Source organism: Aquarana catesbeiana, linkage group LG05 (assembly GCF_042186555.1).
Source record: "Aquarana catesbeiana isolate 2022-GZ linkage group LG05, ASM4218655v1, whole genome shotgun sequence".
In the NCBI taxonomy this organism is placed as follows: domain Eukaryota; kingdom Metazoa; phylum Chordata; class Amphibia; order Anura; family Ranidae; genus Aquarana; species Aquarana catesbeiana.
In genome coordinates, this window is record NC_133328.1 from 372,899,889 (window position 1) to 372,919,547 (window position 19,659).

Here is a 19,659-nt window from a genome sequence, read left to right on the forward strand (position 1 = left end):
CAATTATAGTGCAACCTTGATTTGCAAAATGCCGCTATAAACCAGGTTTTAAAACTAATGGTCCAAAAAAGGACTCAGAATCATTAAATTGCTTACTTACACCACCTTATAGAAACCACACCTCTTTGACAACACATCAGAAATGTATCCCCATATCAAAACTCGTCACTATCTTGTGAGATAATCGCGCTGATGTTCTGCTGTTAGAATACAACCAACAGAATAAAAAAAATGGATTTAAAATTTTTTAACCAAGACATCTTCACCTCATTAAACGCAGCCTTGAAAACATACACAACTTTATACAGAGAAATGATGATAAAAATGTACCTCCGCCTATATACAGTATGTCACCACAAAGATCCGATCTCATGGAATTCAGTCAAAACACCTCAATGTTTGAAATGGGGTCACTCCCCAGCAGACCTGCATGCCTTTTAGGCATGTCCCAAAATAAAAAGATTCTTGAGGACAATTACTTTAATACATAGCAGAACCCTTTATAAACTACCTACCATTGACACCAGATTGGGTAGTATTTGGTATGCTTAACCCAAGGGAATAAGAATTAACAGACAGTAAAAATTACTGACAATTGTCTTCCTGATAGCCAAGAAGTACTTTTGTAAAACTGGATATACTGTACACTGCGCCCCCAAATACTGAAACTCTTCTTGGATAAACTGTTATTCACATTTTCAAACAGAACGGAAAGAAACGCCTTTGTAAAAAGGATTCTTTATTAGTACTTTACCCAACTTACTAAGACAAAAATACATTTTAGAAGTTTAAAAGTTTTTTTGTTTGTCTACCTAAAATTCAGATTTCAGTTGTGGGTTAAATCCATCTTATTGAATTATCTGCTGGTTTCCTAGGGGTCTCAGAGACTGAAACGGTAAGATTTTTAAAAACTTGTTTTACCATAAGTTTGCAGATCTCACTCTTTCTACTGAATTATGCAGTGATATAGCAGTTATTTTATTGTATCAGAAGGGTGAAGTGACTTCTGGTATAGCAAGAAGTAGGAGTCTCTATGGTAGGAAGGGCCAAGTGAGAATTTTGATTCAGAGATATTATCATTGGGGTTCATAAAAAATAAAATAAAAGCCAGGAAGTGAGCCAACCAGCCATAAATGATATATCATCCTTTGTAACACAAGGCATAATAAATCAAATAATTATGCAATATGGATGACAATTGCAATAAGCATGAACACATTGCTAGACTGAGACCTGCATGCAGAAGGTTTTTTTTGCAGAGAATGCATTAAGGTAAATAACCGTCTGCCTTTAGAACCACTTTAAATTGGCTAAATACATTCCAGGTGCATCAAAATAAATGTCTTACAGTTTGGTTTCCCTAAAAAGCAGCCACATCCTGAGTAAAAAATACAATGTGTTCTGCCAGCATGCTGCAGAGAAACACCCTTGATCTCTGTGTTGAAGCAGTGATCTTTTTGCAGAGGTCAAAAACAACCCCAGCTGAGTAAAAGCCTGAGCTTTTCAATCAGGGGGGATGTATAAATCCTCTGCAAAAAAAGATCAATGCTTCAACACAGAGAGCAAAAGTCCTTCTCTATAGCAGTCTGGCAGAACACGGGCTTTTCTTCTCAGGATGTGGTTGCTTCAGAAAAAAACAAACTATAATCTCCAACACCTATTGTTAATGCACCTAGAATTCATCTAAAATTGATTTAAGCAGTGGAATTAATTGGACTTTAAATGTACAAAGAGAGCCCAAAATGCTACCTTGTTGTTTCTCATTTCTGTACTCCATATCGTTCTAGCTTGTGGTGGAATCTCTTGGGTAGCAAACGAGTCAAGGTGAAGACACTGTTCAGCAAGGGACTTCAACTCACTGAGCTTTTCTTCACTTGCAATCATAAGTAACTGAGTAAGCGACATATCTAAAATAAAGGCAAAAAATGAAGTCAGATTACAAAAAGCACTACAGAAAAGAGTTAAAGCTGAATTCCGGGGTAAGCAAATATCATCTAAATAATATTTGCTGTGTATTCTCACTTGAATCTTGGCATGATTTGTGTATTTCTTCCACATGTGTTCAATAATCCAAAATGAATCTTTGCGTTTTGTAAAGGAACTTTACAAAAAAAAAAAAAAGTCAGTGTTGATCAATCTCCCTGTGCAGGGTGACTGGTCTTGTATCCACTGACACCCCCCCCCCCCCCCTGTAGTTTTGCACTGGGAGGTCAGGCTGGGTACTTCCCACAGCTCTGTACAGGCTATGTGCAGCACACTGATATTGCCACAGCTACTTTTACAAGGTAATATGTGGGTTTGGTGCATACAAGCTCAGTTTTTAACCTTTATGCCTATTAAGGGACGTTAAATGAAAAATGTTAAGCCTGGGAGTTCAGCTTTAAATTCTTTCCTCTTTTAAAAAAGGGAGCATTGCTAATTTAGATTCACTGTAGAACTAAGTCAAGAATAAAGTTAAAAATAACCACAGCACTGAATTGGGATCTATGGCAGCACCTCCTAATACAATCAGCCTATCTCAGCTTTAACCATTTTGGATAAAGGCTCAGAGCCTTGCATCTCTGGTTCGCCAGTGAAAGTCAATGAGTCGAAAGCTGTAATTTCTCTACCTTCCCGACATACAACATTTTATATACATCCTAATATTATTTTATGCCAATCCTTATTTTAAAATGCTTGGCCTGCCTACAATTCACTCCTCAGGCCATCTCCTCACACCTGTACACACTCACCCCCCCCAGCCCTCACCTCTGCATATATGTCAGCCCCCTCACTCCCGTACGCACTCAGCCCCCCTCCTCACACCTATACGCACTCAGCACCCCCCGCCTCAATCCTGTATATATGTCAGCCCCCCCCCCCACCTCTGCATATATGTCAGCCCCCTCACTCCCGTACGCACTCAGCCCCCCTCCTCAATCCAGTATGTCAGCCCCCCTCCTCACTCCTGTATATATGTCAGCCCCCCCCCCAACTCTGCATATATGTCAGCCCCCTCACTCCTGTATGCACTCAGCCCCCCTCCTCACACCTGTACGCACTCAGCCCCCCTCCTCACACCTGTAAGCACCCAGCCCCCCACCTCAATGCTGTATATATGTCAGCCCCCCCCTCACTCCTGTGTGTATATATATATATATATATATATATATATATATATATATATATATATATATATATATATATATATATATATATATATAAAAAATCAGCCCCCCTGGCCCCTCCCTGTACACAAACAGCCCCCCTCCCTTTCCTTTACAGCTCCTACTTGTAAAGGAGATCGTCCTACCTTGTCCCAGCTCTTGTTTCCACAAAGCTGACATGTTGCTGAGACACAGATCTGCAGCCAATCACAGTACAGGCAGCACACATGAGGGGTGCACAAAGAGCTTGATGTCTGAGCTCAATTACACAGAGCAGCAGAGGCTGCCGAGATCATTTCTATAGTGTACATGGCCCCCCTTTACTCGCTCCTGCCTTCTTCTGGCCTGGTTGGGCCCCTCCAGACGCTCGGGCCCCTTACAGTTGTATTGGCTGTAATCCCCGATGGTGGCCCTGTCTGCACACATACAGAAAGAGAGTGGAGAGAGCACAGAGGTGAATAGAGCTCAAAACATCCACACTGACCTGATGAGTTCATGTCTGACATGGTCTCCTTTGTTTGAAGCTCTGTCATATACAGCCTAGAACATAGACAACATATTCTCAAACACTGGGTAGTAAATTACACAAATCCATTTGCAGCGTAGGGTGACCTTAACCTTATAGGTTGTTCAATGCCAAAACTCAGTACCAAAGAAGCTAGGATTTCCACATTTTGCAATAACCTACTACCAGTCTATACAGAAGGCATGATTGTATATTATCGAAGAACTGCAACAGACTATAAGACTGGGAATTTTTTCAAGTTTAAACTTCAGCGGTCCTAGATTAAGTGCATGCATACAGCAATGTATAAGTGTAACACTCACAGGTATTTACTACATCTCAAAACGATCACTATACTCTCCCTGAAAATCATAATTTCTGCCTTTTCCTCTGTGAATATCCCAGAAAGTTACAATATACAGTCCTAGTGAGTGATCACAGAGAAAGGAGAAAAAAGGAAATGCTTCCTTTTGTCTGCAGCTCCTTTTACGAGAAAATCTTAGAAAATCTTAAAAGATAGACTACTTTTTAACAATAAAAAGGTACTTTTTTCTTTTAGAAATTAAACTGTTCAATTATACAGTGACATGTCTAGAATTAATTTGTGCAGATCTGCATAACAATCAATATGACTTATTTAACCACATGCAGACTCTGAACATACTAGACACGCCGAAAAACATATCATCATTGTACACAGGGCGTGTTTAGTACGTCCAGTCCTTCTGCCCTGCTTCCGGAATCCCTCCTGTCCCAGTACCCGGCAATTCAGCTATGATTAATCACAGCTGCATTTCCAAGTACACAGAGGAGGTAGGCAGCAGTAGCTGTAGAAGAAAAAAAAAACAAAAAAAAACAAAAAAACAAAAGCTACAGAATACAGAAAGTTAAATTGGAACATTGTATCATTTGGAACTTTCTGTGTTTTGTGTCTACAGCTCAAAGGGATTAACTTCGTTCTGCAGATGAAGAGAGTTAAAGCAACCTGACAAGTAAAAAAAAAAAATATATATATTTTTTTTTCCTAATTAAATATTCCTCTGTTGAACCCCTTATTGAAGTGGAGTTCCACCCATTTTAAAGTCAGCAGCTACAAAAAGTGTAGCTGCTGACTTTTAATAATCAGACACTTACCTGTCCCACGGTCCAGCGGTGTGGGTGCACGGAGCTCCCCTTCGCAGCCCTGGCATTCTAACTGTAGGTTCCCGGCTGTGGCTTCACAGCCAGGCGCACACTGTGCATTGGCGAGCCGCGCTGCATGCTGTGATGGGGGAGGGGTGATCTTCCTTCTGGCGCCAAGGGAGGAAGTGGGAGATGGGTGTCTGTAAAAACAGGGTACCCACTCCCCCCCAAAAAATGACATGCCAAATGTGGCATGTCAGGGGGGACACAACACTTAAAGCGGAAGTTCCATTTTTGGGTGGAACTCCGATTAACCCCTTAGTTTACTCTAATCAGCAATAAATAACTCCGTATTCTCCCTTCTTCATTCAATTGTAATTTTCCTGGCAATTTTTTAATTTTATTAATAGTTAAAATGTTTTCTGTTTTGTTTGCTTTGTTCATTATTATTTTTACACCTTTTACATATTATTTATAGGTATCACACTGAAAAAAAGCACAAAATTTAAAATACACACTTTACTTCATTTGTAAATAACTTTGCAATGCTTTGTATCAAAATCATAATTTTGGTGCTTTTTTTTTTTTAAACAGGACAAATTACAGAATAAAACGTATACTTTTTATGTGGAGTAACACTATTTATGTTTAAACTAACACTATTAAAAAAAAGAAAAAATGCCTTTTGTTTAGTTTTATTACGTTTAATTGTCTAAGGATTGCGAAAAAAAATTGTTGCAGGACAATATTCACAAAAAAAGAAAGCCTTGTTTGTCCTTAAAAAAACAATGTACAGTAAAACCTTGGATTGAGAGTGTTTTGCAAGTAAAGCAAATTTTTTTAAATAAATTTTGATTTGATAAAAAAGCGATGTCTTGATATACAAGTAGCGTCACCTCATAACGGAGTATAAAAGACAAGAGAGGCGCCTCTAAGTGTAGCAATATGGTTACATTTAAGAAAGATACAACATTTAGAAACTCACATGGTTGATGATTAAAACAGGCACATCTCAGTATGCAGGCATCCGGGGTAAAGCTGTCCACATAGACTGTCCTCCACACCGCCATCAACATCATCCCTTCCACGCTGCGCTCCGAGCTTCGCTTTCAGATCGCTCTACTGCAGGGTAGTCTTCCCGGTCACGATTGCAGACTGACGGTGGTGAGAGCTGGCGGTGCAGAGGACGGTTTATGTGGACAGGTTTACCCTAGATGCTTGCATACTTCGATGTGCCCGTTTTAATCCTCAACCATGTGAGCTGCTAAATGTTGTACCTTCATTAAATGTAACCATGTTGCTACACTTAGAGGCGCCTCTCTTCTCTTTTATACTCAGTAGCCCCTGCTGGATTTTGCTTCTAATCCCCTTGTGGAGGCTGCCAATTGTGGATGGACATTTTATGGTTACACAACCTATCACATTGCTATAATATTTTAATATGGACTATAGACTGGGGGACTTATGAATAAATGGTTGTGGAATGAATCACCTGAGTTTCCATTATTTCTTACGGGGAAATTCTCTTTGATATACAAGTGCTTTGGATTACAAGCAAGTTTTCGGAACTAATTATGCTCGCAATCCAAGGTTTTACTGTGTGTATTACTGTAACGACACCCCGAGTATGAAAGGGGTTAAAGTTGTTTAGGACATTCCATACCCAAACACAAAGGCAGCTACCGAACACTTCAATCAGCCGAACAATGAACCCATACAAATAATCCACCGCAAAAACGAGACACGGCTCTGTCTTCAAGGTCAAGCAGGAATCAACTAATTTATTATAACACATGGACACAACACATAAAATAACTCAGAGACTCTCCCCCCCACCCTTGGAAAAGAGGGCGGGTTAAACTGTCCAATGACAATGGACACACAGGTCAGGTGTGTTTAACGTCTTATCAGTACACAGTGTTAGCAGGGAGAGCTGTTGGAAGAATCCCCCCTCCCTCCAATGCAATACACATCCTGTGATCCAAGGCAGACAAACACAAACCCTCCAATGCAATACACATCCTGTGATCCAAGGCAGACAAACACAAACCCTCCAATGCAATACACATCCTGTGATCCAAGGCAGACAAACATAATAGAACATTGGTTTGCAGGAGGCTGGCATTCAGTCCCCTCCAAAAGTCTCTCTCTCCCGTCTAGGTCTGTTACATTTCTCCCCTTTCGGCAGGAGACTAACACAGGGGGAGACCCCAGACGGGTTGACTCTGAAGTTAGTCAGTAGTTCCAGTCCTCTAATGCTGGTATCCACACCGTACCCCAAACAAATTGTTCCAAACAGATCATTACTTACCCAGCCAACCTCTGCCTCTCTCGGAGAACACACCCGCCGCTGGGGAGAGGCCTGGACTGGCCCTTCTCCCTGTAGTCTTTTCAGCCGCTGGAGAGAAGATAGGGTGACTGGGCTCACGCCATCATGCTGTTGGGGATCTGGGCACGGATAGTCACTGGGTTGGCTTCAGCGGGGCCTATCGGGGCGTAAGCAGAAATGAGGGGGGCCAAATCATTCCCCAGTAGTACATCCGCTGGCAAATCCTTCATCACCCCCACATTCACGTATCCCGAACCAACCCCCCAATCCAGGTGAACACGGGCAACGGGTAGCCGGAAAATGGTGCCTCCCGCTACCCTTACGACTACAGTGTCCCCGGTGTGTTGGCTCTCTGGGATGAGGTTCTTCCGTAGTAGGGTCATGGTGGCGCCAGTATCACGTAGGCCATTGGCTACCTTTTCGATTAACCCGGACGGTCTGCCTGTGTTGCTGCCGGTTGTCCTGGTTAGCTGCTTGTACTAGATCAGCCTCGTGCAGGACACCCCAACGTTCTTCCTCCTCAATGCAGTGAGCCGCAGGCATGGATGTGCGAGGATTCCCCCCTGCTGGCTTTCTCCACGAGTGGGACTGCCTGGCTGGATTCAACGGACAGTCTGGCTTTTTGTGCCCTAGCTGTTTACACCCGAAACACCTGAGGGGTTGTGAGTAGTCCTGGCAGTTGAACCTGTGCTGCCGAGAATAAGTGGCCACTGGAGGTGGTGCTGTAGGGCGGTACAACTGTGGTTTGTAGGCACCAGTTGGAGGGGGTGCCGCTAATCGATAATCCACCCAAGCTGTTGTCTTGACCACAGGGTTATCCAGTTTGTGGGCGTCTGTGTATTCGTCCGCCAGGCGAGCTGCTTCAGGCAAGGTGAAAGGTTTTCGGTCCCGGACCCACTCTCTGACTTCCGGGGACAGCTTGTCAAAGAAGTGCTCCAGCAGGAACAGCTGCAGCACCTCTTCCCCGGATACTGTTTGGCATCCAGCGACCCAGTGGGATGCCGTGCGGTGTAGGCGGCATGCCCACTCGGTATATGAGTCTCCAGTCCGCTTGCTCGTCTCTCGGAACCGCCTCCGGTATGACGGCATACCTGGCCAAAAGTGCTTCTTTTACCAGCCCATAGTTCATAATATCCTCGTCTGGGATGGCCCTAAACGCTTCACTGGCCCGGCCGGACAATTTCCCAGACAAAATGGTAACCCATTCCTCTGTGGGCACCCGGTGTAGGGCACATTGCCGTTCAAAATCTGCAAGGTACCCATCAATCTCCCCTTCTGCTTCAATGAAGTTTTTAAAAGCAGCAAAATGTACCTTTCTCCTTTCAGTTGGTGCTGTTGTGTCTCCCGCTGCTGCAGCACCTCTTTGCTGTAGCCAATTTGCATCAATAGCCGCTATAACTCGGTCTATGATCTCCGCTGTAGGGTTAGGGCCATAATGTGCCAGTCTTATGTTAACAGCCCGATCAAAACTTGCCTCTTCGGGTGTCCTGTCTGTTACGCTGGGCCTTTCGATTATGTTAGGTCTTTCAGCTCTATCCATTTTGACTAGTTCTGCGATAATGTCCCTCTTCTTACGGTTGTTGGCCGGATGGCCCCGGTTCTCCAGTAAGTCCTTGAGGGTAGAGAGCTCTAGCCGTTCATACTGTGCTTCCATTGTCCTATGTCCTCTTGTAGCTGTCCTTCTGGGCTGTGGGAATGATCCCGCTGCTAGCCACCAGTGTAACAACACCCAGAGTATGAAAGGGGTTAAAGTCGTTTAGGACATTCCATACCCAAACACAAAGGCAGCTACCGAACACTTCAATCAGCCGAACAATGAACCCATACAAATAATCTACCCCAAAAACGAGACACGGCTCTGTCTTCAGGGTCAAGCAGGAATCAACTAATTTATTATAACACATGGACACAACACATAAAATAACTCAGAGACTCTTGCCCCCCACCCTTGGAAAAGAGGGCGGGTTAAACTGTCCAATGACAATGGACACACAGGTCAGGTGTGTTTAACGTCTCATCAGTATACAGTGTTAGCAGGGAGAGCTGTTGGAAAAATCCCCCCTCCCTCCAATGCAATACACATCCTGTGATCTAAGGCAGACAAACACAAACCCTACAATGCAATACACATCCTGTGATCCAAGGCAGACAAACATAATAGAACATTGGTCTGTCCCGTCTAGGTCTGTCACAATTACGTTATCTTAAGTAATGACAAAATTACTGTTGAATAAACAGGCTCATAGCAGAAATTTGAAAATTGCTCTGGTCCATAAGCGGTAAAGAGGTGTGAGAGCCGAAGTGGTTAATAAAAATGGGAATAAGGGATAATATGAGAATATATTCTGTGGGCAGAGGGAAATCTAGTATTTGACCGCAACACTAGTCTGTTTTGGTTCCTTAGCCCAGTGGTCATCAACCCTGTCCTCAGGGCCCACTAACAGGCCAGGTTTTATGTATTACCTTGGAGAGATGCAGACTAGAATACTGCAATCACTGAGCAACAAATGATATCATCTGTGATGTATTTCAATTATCTTCCAAACCTGGCCTGTTAGTGGGCCCTGGGGACAGGGTTGATGACCACTGCCTTAGCCTATCTCACCATAACTTCAATGAGTTTTCAGTACCCTTGAACTACTTCATAAGCCAAGTTCTTGGGCAGTCCCACTGTATAGTATATAGCACTAAGCAATTGGAACATAAATAGACCGACTTACTGCCAAAGTTCCTTGATCTTTTTCGTTACTCCTGGCTCCACATTACTGAAATAGCAAAACACATTGCTTTAAACATTATTACCTTATCTATATTTTTATGATCAAAGACTGTATAAATATTCTTTATATATCCATTTCAGTATATGTTATAATATCTAAATTAGTGGCAGAATTAGCCCTCTAAAGCTGGTCACACAGTGACAATTTTCTAGCATTTATACCTACCTTAAGGGCACGTTCACATGTGCGTCAATACCTTGTGTGTATGTGGCATTTATTCAGCATATTTAAAGCTTCATAGCTGCCCTTTAACACCTGCTATGAATATTAGAATGGCACCACACAGTGCTGTTCCCACAGAAGCAGTAGCATTGTGCTGTGTCATGTTAAAAATTAAGCAGCATGTGGCTTTCATGAGGCATCGAAGCTTGTTAGCCACCTCAATTTATTACACTGGTAATGCTCTATAACCACACCTTAACAGCATCTAGAGAATTTATGGCGTTTTAGTGAAGCATTTATAAAGTGTTAGCTGGGCACTGGGGGAGAGGCAGTAGAGGTTCCTGTATCCCAGAATGCACTGGGAAATAAATAGAGAACTAGGATAGAGCAGCTCCACCCAGCAATACTGTAAGTGCCAGGTAGGAGCCAAGGCACTGAGCATTATTGCCATTGGCAAAGCTTTGTGTTTCAAAGCTGAGTAGGAACTGCCAAGTGGCGAACAGATCAAAGTATACGAATCCATCTTGCAAATAATTCCCCCAAAAAAGTCTGCTACCACACCACAACCTAACCACACTTTAAAGTAAATCATTTTCTCTACATCACTTCCCACTAGAAAAGCAATGCCTCCATGGGCATTTATCGAGCATTCTTGAAGCTTTTTCAATGCACAATAAAAACACGCCATAAACACATCATAGATGCTATAGGCGCATTAATGAGCAGTGCTTTGCTCTTCAAAATCAACACACATGTAAACAAGCCCTAAATAAGTTTCTGATTGGAAAAACAATTGAACAGATCAAGGCAAGATTGTTTTTGTAATCAAAATCTGGTGGATGGAAGCTAAAAGAAAATTACCATGTGTAAGTCTAGCATTAGTGTGTACCGAATCGCTTATAGGATCACTGTGGCTCTGTGTGTGATATAACACAGCAGTATACACACAGTTCAATGATAAATGTAGATAAGGCTTGCTTGTGACCATACAACTTGTTCATACAAACCCACTTTAAAGCAAATAAATGTAGTTTACAGTTAAATGTAATACCTATCAAAAATGATCTGTTCACACTGACAGAGGTTGTGTCCTCCGATTCACATTTCTTTAGTGAGGTCAAATCTATGAAGACCTTCTCAGCAGGTCTATAAATTCATCTGAAGCATGAATGCAAAAACACGCATCAAATGTATGATTCCGGAGTGAATATAGATTAGAGAAAATCTACAGTTGAATCATATTAAAATGATAACAGATTCTTCAGGGTAGTTAACACCTTCATCAAGAGTTCTCAGGCTCCCTACATCACTAAGTTCACCAGGAACAACTCACCATCTGAGAATTCATCTATGCCACTGTATGACAGCAAATTAAATATCACTTACCAGTTCAATAAGTCCACCGTGTTTATCTCCATGGCCAGTATACAAAAATGTTCAATGGTCAGATAAAATTCACAACATCTCTGAAAGTATTGAAAATCTTGTAAGTCAATATATATACTTAATATGCACATTGCTGTCCTATTACACGTGTAAGAATACTTTTTGGCCTCATGCACACTGGGCGTTTAGCCTCTGTGCCCGATATCCCGGCGCTTTCATGTGGATAGGCACAAGTGCACCATCCAGCCCCCGCTGCCGGCACCTTGTAAAAGTCTATGAGAGGCTGAAAGCTGCTGCAGTTGGATGGTGTACTGGGTAGTACTAACGTTAAGGGATGTATGCACCCAGGGATGAATGCCCAGAAGGCAGACTTCCTGGGTTCTGGTCATTCTTACTTGGACGCATATTTCCCTAAATGTTGATACCACTCAGGACTCCATCCAGCTACAGCAGCATTCAGCCTCTCAGACATTTACAGATGGCTGGCAGCAGGGCTGGACGATGTACCTATGCCTTCCACCCGCACAATCATTCTGGGATTGGCTGCGCATAGGCCTTACACTAATATACATAAGCCATTACTGCCTCCCTTCTTCCTGATACTACAATCATTTATTTTTACAGCTGCAAGACTGGATTCACAAACTGCACCATTAAGAAACATTGCAATAGCTCAAAATGGACCACCTATACATGTGTGCTCAGACAGGGCTGTGCATTACAGCTGTACACCTTTTAAAGTGCTAACAATTTGCACCCTAAGAAACCTATAAAGCATAAAAATGTGTTCAGTACGACTTAATCTACTCATGTATATATTAGACTTAATCTACTCATGTATATATTGACTTAATCTACTCATGTATATATTACTGATTTGGCCATGTTGGCTTATGTTATTTTATGTACCAAGCATATATTTTCTCAATAAAGTTGGTTTTCTAATTAAAAAAAAAAAAAAAATATGTGTTCAGTACTGACACCATTTTTTTGTTTTGTTTTAAAAGTCCTGTTCACACAACATTATTAGTGTGGTTTTACATTTAAAAGAACCGTTTTCCATTTTAAATTTCTGGATCAAGGCAAGACAAATCTATCTATAAAAATGCTGTCTAGTGACCTGGTCATTAAAATGTCCATTTGCAATTACATTGACTGCAAATTTATCAGCCCCCGCTAGGTGATGTCTGGAAGAAAAATGGTCAACACAGGAGGAACATAGCAAGTGCCTATGTATTTGTTTTTGTGTGTCTTGGTGTGAGAGTGTATGGGCTCTTGAAAATGGGTGGCTGGTGCACAGGTGCAGTGTACAGCTGTACTTGTGTATATGGTGGTGCCATTGTAAAGTGTATGCAAAAAATACAAAGTTTCATGTGTATGCGCACAGGGGACACTAAGCATCAGTTATGTGTGTGCGCACATAGGGAAACTATGCATAAGTTACGTGTGTGACCCCATAGGGGCCACTATACATCAGTTACATGAGTTTTCACATACATGGGGCACTATGCATCATTTATATGTACACTGGAGATCAAAATTAGAGAACAAACTACAATTTCCTATATTTCAATGTTACTGCTTAGTCCTATTTGAAATTATGTAAACAGGTGTAAAAGAGCAATTTTGTTAAGCATATTTCATGAGTTACATATATTTTGAAGCACAGAATAAAAAATTTCAGTGAGGTTTAAAAAAGAACATTGATCAAAATTAGAGAACACTTTCAGATACCTCCCAGTTATTAATGTTACTCTGGCACCTTGTGCTAATTTCTTTTATTATCTGACAAACCCTATTTAACTGGCAGCCTAACTTTCCAGTTTATACTGACTTTGCAAGATGGTGAGCCGTTCTAAAGTGACTGAAACCCTTCGGCAGCAAGTTGTCCAGTTGAAGGCTGAAGGGATGACTCAGCCAAAGCAAGAGAAGTTTGTCCTTCCAAATCTGTGATTTCTAGAATACTGCATCATTACAAAGTCACAAATTCATTCAAGAACCCCAAGAAGGCTGGTCGTCACGAAAGACAAATACAAGAGAGCACAGGATAATGCAGAGAATCTCAATGGGCAATAGTTTCAACACTGCAACTGCGATTGCTCACCAGTTCACAGCTGAAGAGAGTAAGGATCTATCTTGTCATACAGTGTCTCGCCGTTTAAGAGAATTTGGACGGAAAGCCCTATCTGCAGTGACCAAACCTCTCATTGGCAGAAAGAATCAAAAGGATAGACTAACCTTTGCTGAGGAGCATGTTGTGTGGGCAGAGGAGAACTGGTCCAAAGTTCACTTTATTGATGAAAACAAGTTAAAAATTATGTTCATCGCCAAACTGAGGAAAGACTGACCCCGAAGTGTGTAAATAAGTTGTTGAAAGGTAGAAAGGGGGAAGCGTCATGGTTTGGGGGATGTTTTCTGCAGCAGGAGTTGGGACACTTATACAGCTACATGGCAGAGTGAATGTAAAGGTTTATCAGAACCCTCTTTGACATCATGCAATTCCTTCCCTGCATTCATCACCCAATAATTTTCATGCATGACAATGCCCCCTGTCACACAGCAAAATGGGTAAAGCAGTTCCTTAAAGCTGAAAACATTGAAAAATTGAAATGGCCAGCCAAGAGTCCTGATCTAAACCCAATAGAAAACCTCTGGAAAATCTTTGGTGAAAAGGTTATGGCCAAGAAACCCACAATAGTCACCGAACTGTGGAAGAGACTGGAAAGAAAGAGTGGAACAAAACCACACCAGTGCAATGTGAGACACTAGTGATGTCCTGTGGACGCAGATGTGCTGAAGTCATTCAAAGCAAGGCCCCCCCCACTTCCTACTAGTTGTTGATTGTTGTAACCTTCAGAAATTTTAGTTGCAATCTTTCTCGGTGCTACATTCATTGCTTTTCTCTCATTTTGATCATTGTGTTTTCTACAAAATAAGTTTTGGCTTGGCTATTTTAAAAAAATGCTGTTCTATTAGCATGGTATGGCCACAACAAAAATTCCATCAAATGTTAAGCAATGAAGATTACATTGTTTCTGAAAAAATCAAGTGTTCATAAATTGTTCTCAAATTTTGATCTCCAGTGTATGTGTGGGTAAGGGTCATTATGCAATCGTTTTGCGTGTGTGTGTGCACACAGGGGACACTATGCATTTGTTACATATCTGTGGGGGAGAGTGTATAAATCTGTAACATGTAAGAGGTGTATATGAATTATTTAGCAAAGTGTATGTGAATGTTCAAAATACAGGACAATGGTGACCAGGATTTGTGTGGGTCTGTTTTATTGATATATTTACACGCAGGCCACAAGCCGCGATATCCGGAAGGAAGATGGACGCTTTGTGGAAGAGGGGACAGCGGTGACATCGGATACTCCTGTTTCAGGTAAGTGACACATAATGGGCTACTCATTATGCTTTACCTTTGCAGGGAGACAAAGAGGAAGTAAAACCCATCAGGGTTTACTTGCTCTTTAAAGTGTTACTAAACCCACAACAGTAAAATCAGTCTGTAAATGAAGTAAAGCATGCTCGTTATACTCACTGTGGAACCTAAGGGGTTAAGCCTCCGCATTGTGTAAAAAGGCTGTCTGAGGAGGAGCATGCGCAGACTCTAACCAGAGTGGTAATGCCGTCTTAGAGCTCCGCTCCAGGGAGAACCACACCAGGGGACACAGCGCCGCTTAGGCTCCCAGGACAACACCCGTTGCTACCCGCCGCCATGGTCCCCGGGGGCTCAAAAACTAAGTTAAAGTCCAGAAACATCAGGGACGCGATGGCCCGCTCATCAGCCAAGATGGCGCCAGCCCCCTCCTCACAGCCCAGCACACCGCGCTCAACCAAGACCCAGCGCCACACACAGTCTCTGCAAGAGGAGAACGGTGAGTCTGATTCAGATGCAGGCACCTCAGACATACAGTCAGGCATGTTCAAGCTGTTTCAACGTATGCTACAGAGAGCCCTGAAACAGACATCAGACCAAATAACTGATAAATTAACCCGTGAGATCAGGGAGCTGGGGCACAGAACAGCTGAGCTGGAAGGGAGGGTGGATGAGCTGGAGAATAACACAGAGGACTATACTGCTGAAATGGAGAATCTCAAGGAAGAGAACCTAGTGCTACAGTCACGATTAGAAGACCAGGAGAATAGGGACAGGCGCTCTAATCTACGGATCAGGGGGATCCCTGAAACGGTGCTTGATCTACAAGCCACTATGCTAGTCCTGTTTCAGCAACTGCAACCTGGTATCCCTGTTGAAAGATTAGAAATGGACAGGGTACACAGGGCCCTGTCCGCACGCAAATCTAACAGTCCGCCACAGGACATTATAGCCGAGTTCCACTATTATCGCACGAAGGAGCAGCTACTTGCAGCAGCCAAGGGCAAAAAATCCCTATCCTTCCAAGATCACACATACCAACTATTTGCGGACCTTTCCCCACTAACAGTCGCAAAGAGACGTGCTCTCAAGCTTCACCTTCAAATTCTTCAAAGTAACCAGATCACATACCACTGGGGTTTCCCCTTCTCGGTACGCTTTACGCACCTGGAAACCAAGTAGGTCTGTCGTACACCTGCTGAACTGCAGACTGCCCTACAAGACCTAGGTCTGCTTGATCAGACACCACATAAGGGTGCATCCCGCAGGCGATCAGCCTCCCACTCTCCCCAGAAATCGTCAACAGTGAACAATGACTGCACAGGTCACTCGCATCAAAACCTTTACAAACTAGGCTGTTTTGATAATCTTGCAGCACCCGCCGAGGCACTCGATGGACTGACTTTCCACGTATGTCTCCCATATGACATAATTCATCCGTCTTACTGTCCCCCTGGACAGATGTATATATGTTACAATGGCCTTGAACACTTTCTCCCATAACAACTGGTTTTCCTGTACCACCATCCAAGCGAGTCCCAACTTGTGTGGGATGAACTGCTTCCAATGATCCCTCCATGCTTGGGACTTAGTCTTTAGGACTCACCTGGCCAACAAATGTCTTTGGGAGGCACGTAACATGTTACTACAATCCCTCCCGGGCCGCCCCTTGCAACTCTAACTCAAGCCATTGACCAAGTCCCTCTCCCTCCCCCCTTTTCTTTAAATTTTTATTTGTCTCTTTCTCCCTCCTCCTAGTTTAAGCTACAGTTGTATCTGAGCTCCAATACAGAAGCGCAGTTGCTTCACATGTATGTTGGATCTGATTATGTTTTTTTTATTTTGGGTTTTGCTTTTCTTATACGAATGTCATTTGTATTTTGGTATACCCTGAGCTTCTAGGCAACTCCCTCCGGTGTGAGGCACTGGGAGACAATCACTTGCACTGACTCTAGATCTAAGCTTTACCCACGGTACAGCTTCTCAGGGGTGTTCAACAGTTGACCTTCATTTATTGCAATGCCAAGCTAATTATATGTATATGTTTATAAGCCTTTCTTTACCCTACTTACTGGTGTTGTCCCCCCCCCCCCCCCGTTGGAACCCCTTGCTCCCCGATTTATTGCTCTCAGACCCTTGCCCCTCTTAGGCAGGTTCCTGATGATAGCCTCGGAGCGGCTACGGGACCACTTGTCGCTCCCCTAGCATGCTCCTGCACCCTACTGTACTGCTCTGATTTAACGTTAACACTTGTAACTAACAGGGTTTCTAGACTCTTATCTGCTTCCTCTGACAGTGTTCCTTTCTCTCTTTCTCACCACGGTAGATGCGGTTCTCTGTTCAGGATGTGTTCCCATCACAACAACCACTAACATGCACAAATGGCCCCCTTAAACATTCTCTCTTTGAATGTTCAGGGCTTTAATACCCCACACAAACGCACCAAGGCACTAAGCTCCTTTGCAGTTGCCAAAGCTCATATTATGCTTGCAGGAAACTCATTTTGTTGACAAATCCACCCCAAAATTTCTCAGTACCTCCTATCCACAATTTTATACAGCTTCAGCCACAACCAAAGATTTCACTGTTCCTCACCTTTCACCCTTACATCCCAAATTAAAGATCCTGAAGGCAGATATCTAACCCCTGTGATCACAATCATATCATATTACGCTCCTGATAAACGCCCGACAGCCTCTCACATCTGTTCCAGGTCGTGGATAAACATAAGATTGGAACGGTCGTTCTCTGTGGGGACGCTAATCAAGTCATTTTTACGTTCCTAGATAAATCTCCACCAACCACGCCTTCTAGCCCAGACCAACCACGTCTTCTAGCCCAGTCAAGTTGACATTCCAACACCTACTTCCCAAACACAACTTTGTAGACATGTGGCGAGAGGCCAATCCAGGTAGCAAGCGTTATACCCACTACTCCTACCTACACAAATCCTTTTCGCGCATTGACCATATTTTCTTAGTGGCCGGTATGATCCCAGAGATCCTATCCTCTGTCATCACCCCCTTTTCGTGGACAGATCACTGTGCAGTATGCACCACTATAGCTTCCCCAATCCCCAGGACAAAAGATACCTCTTGGTGTATTAATAATACCACACTCACCCCTCTCACCGCTTAGACATTGAAACAGTTCTCAAAGAATATATTTCAGATATTTCAGCGCTGACACTGTGGGAGGCTCATAAATCCGTTATACGAGGTAGACTGATTCAACAGGCAATGACCGTTAAGCGCGAATGCAAGACCATCTTCCAAAAGCTACAAGCAAACTTTCATGCATGTCGCACTGCTTTCCAATCTGACCCCCAACCCCACTACCAATTCACACCTCGATAAGGCCCGACTCGATTTTGACTTGTTCCTTACCGATTCTGCTGACAAAATCACTCGCAAAACGCCAACATATGTTTTATCTCCAGGCTAATAAACCTGACGTGCCAATGGCACGGACACTGTGGGCGATCCACCACCCCACGGCATCGGTACGACTGGGTCCTGACGGGTTCTCGGCAGCTTATTACAAATAATTTGCACCCATATTGGTACCTATGCTCACAAATGCCTTCAATTCCCTGCTCAAAGGACATTCATTTAGATCTGCAACACTAACTTCCATAATCTCTACGATACCCAAACCTAAATCGGATTCTTCTTCCTGGACAAAATACTGTCCCATCTCCCTACTAAACCTTGACATCAAATTGCTAGCCAAGATCCTTTCCACACGTTTAAATACTAATATTTGTAAATGAATACACCGTGACCAAACTGGGTTTGTTCCAATCCGCCAACCAGGGGACAATATCAGATGCGCCCTCTTACGCTCTAGAGCTGCACGATTCTGGCCAAAATGAGAATCACGATTTTTTTTCTTAGAATAAAAAGATCACGATTCTCGCGGCATAAAATCTACCACAATATACAAAAAAAATTGGGCCAACTTTACTGGTTAGTTTTTTTAAATTCATTAAAGCATAATTTTTTCACATAAAATATTGCAACAACCACCATTTTATTCTCTAGGATAGAGAGATTATAATATATATATATTATAATCTCTCTATCCTAGAGAATATATATTATAATCTCTCTATCCTAGAGAATAAAATGGTGGTTGTTGCAATATTTTATGTGAAAAAATTATGCTTTAATGAATTAAAAAAAACTAACCAGTAAAGTTGTATCCTAGAGAATATATATATAGAGAATATATATATATATATATAATATGTTTGGGGTTTCTAAGTAATGTTCTAGCAAAAAAAAAATAAAAATGATTTTAACTTGAAACCAACAAATGTCAGAAAAAGGTTTAGTGTTTAAGTGGTTAAACTTCCTTCATTTTCACCCCAAAGATCAAGTCTTTGATCTAAAGGAAAAATTATTACAATGTTTCTACTTAAGTTCCACTGCTAAAGAATGTTGTGATTCTTGGCAGACTGCCCGTTTTTTTTTTCCTTTCTTTTGACAGCTGTCAACTTTAGCAGAGCAGAGAGAATTCTCTGCATAGAAAGAATCGGAAAATACTTTTTTCAAGATCGCAACGGAAAAAAAAAAAAACACGATAACGATTCTTAACGATTAATCATGCAACTCTAGCTCCCAGGCAGCCAAAAATAGATGCATACCTTCGTGCTTTCTGTCCCTTGACATTAGGAAGGCTTTTGACTCAGTCACCTGGCCATATCTTAATTACACCCTTCAGCCTTGGGACTCATCTCCTGACTTGGATCTCCTCCCCATATAATAACCCACGGGCATACACCAAATATGCAGGCTACAAATCTGCAATGTTTGACATTAGAAGAGGCACCAGACAAGGCTG

At 42.5% G+C, this 19,659-nt stretch overlaps 1 protein-coding gene across 3 annotated transcripts in view; it reads right to left on the bottom strand.

The window, feature by feature from the left end:
* Positions 1 to 19,659, bottom strand: part of ACD (ACD shelterin complex subunit and telomerase recruitment factor) — an 89,409-nt gene that overhangs the window by 60,300 nt on the left and 9,450 nt on the right. For all 3 annotated transcript variants that reach the window (XM_073630974.1, XM_073630976.1, XM_073630973.1), the window contains 4 exons: positions 11,431 to 11,510; positions 9,823 to 9,867; positions 3,631 to 3,686; positions 1,750 to 1,907 (listed from right to left, as the gene is read on the bottom strand). In XM_073630974.1, coding sequence (XP_073487075.1) covers positions 1,750 to 1,907; positions 3,631 to 3,686; positions 9,823 to 9,867; positions 11,431 to 11,510 — 339 coding nt within the window. The remainder of the gene's footprint in view (positions 1 to 1,749; positions 1,908 to 3,630; positions 3,687 to 9,822; positions 9,868 to 11,430; positions 11,511 to 19,659) is intronic.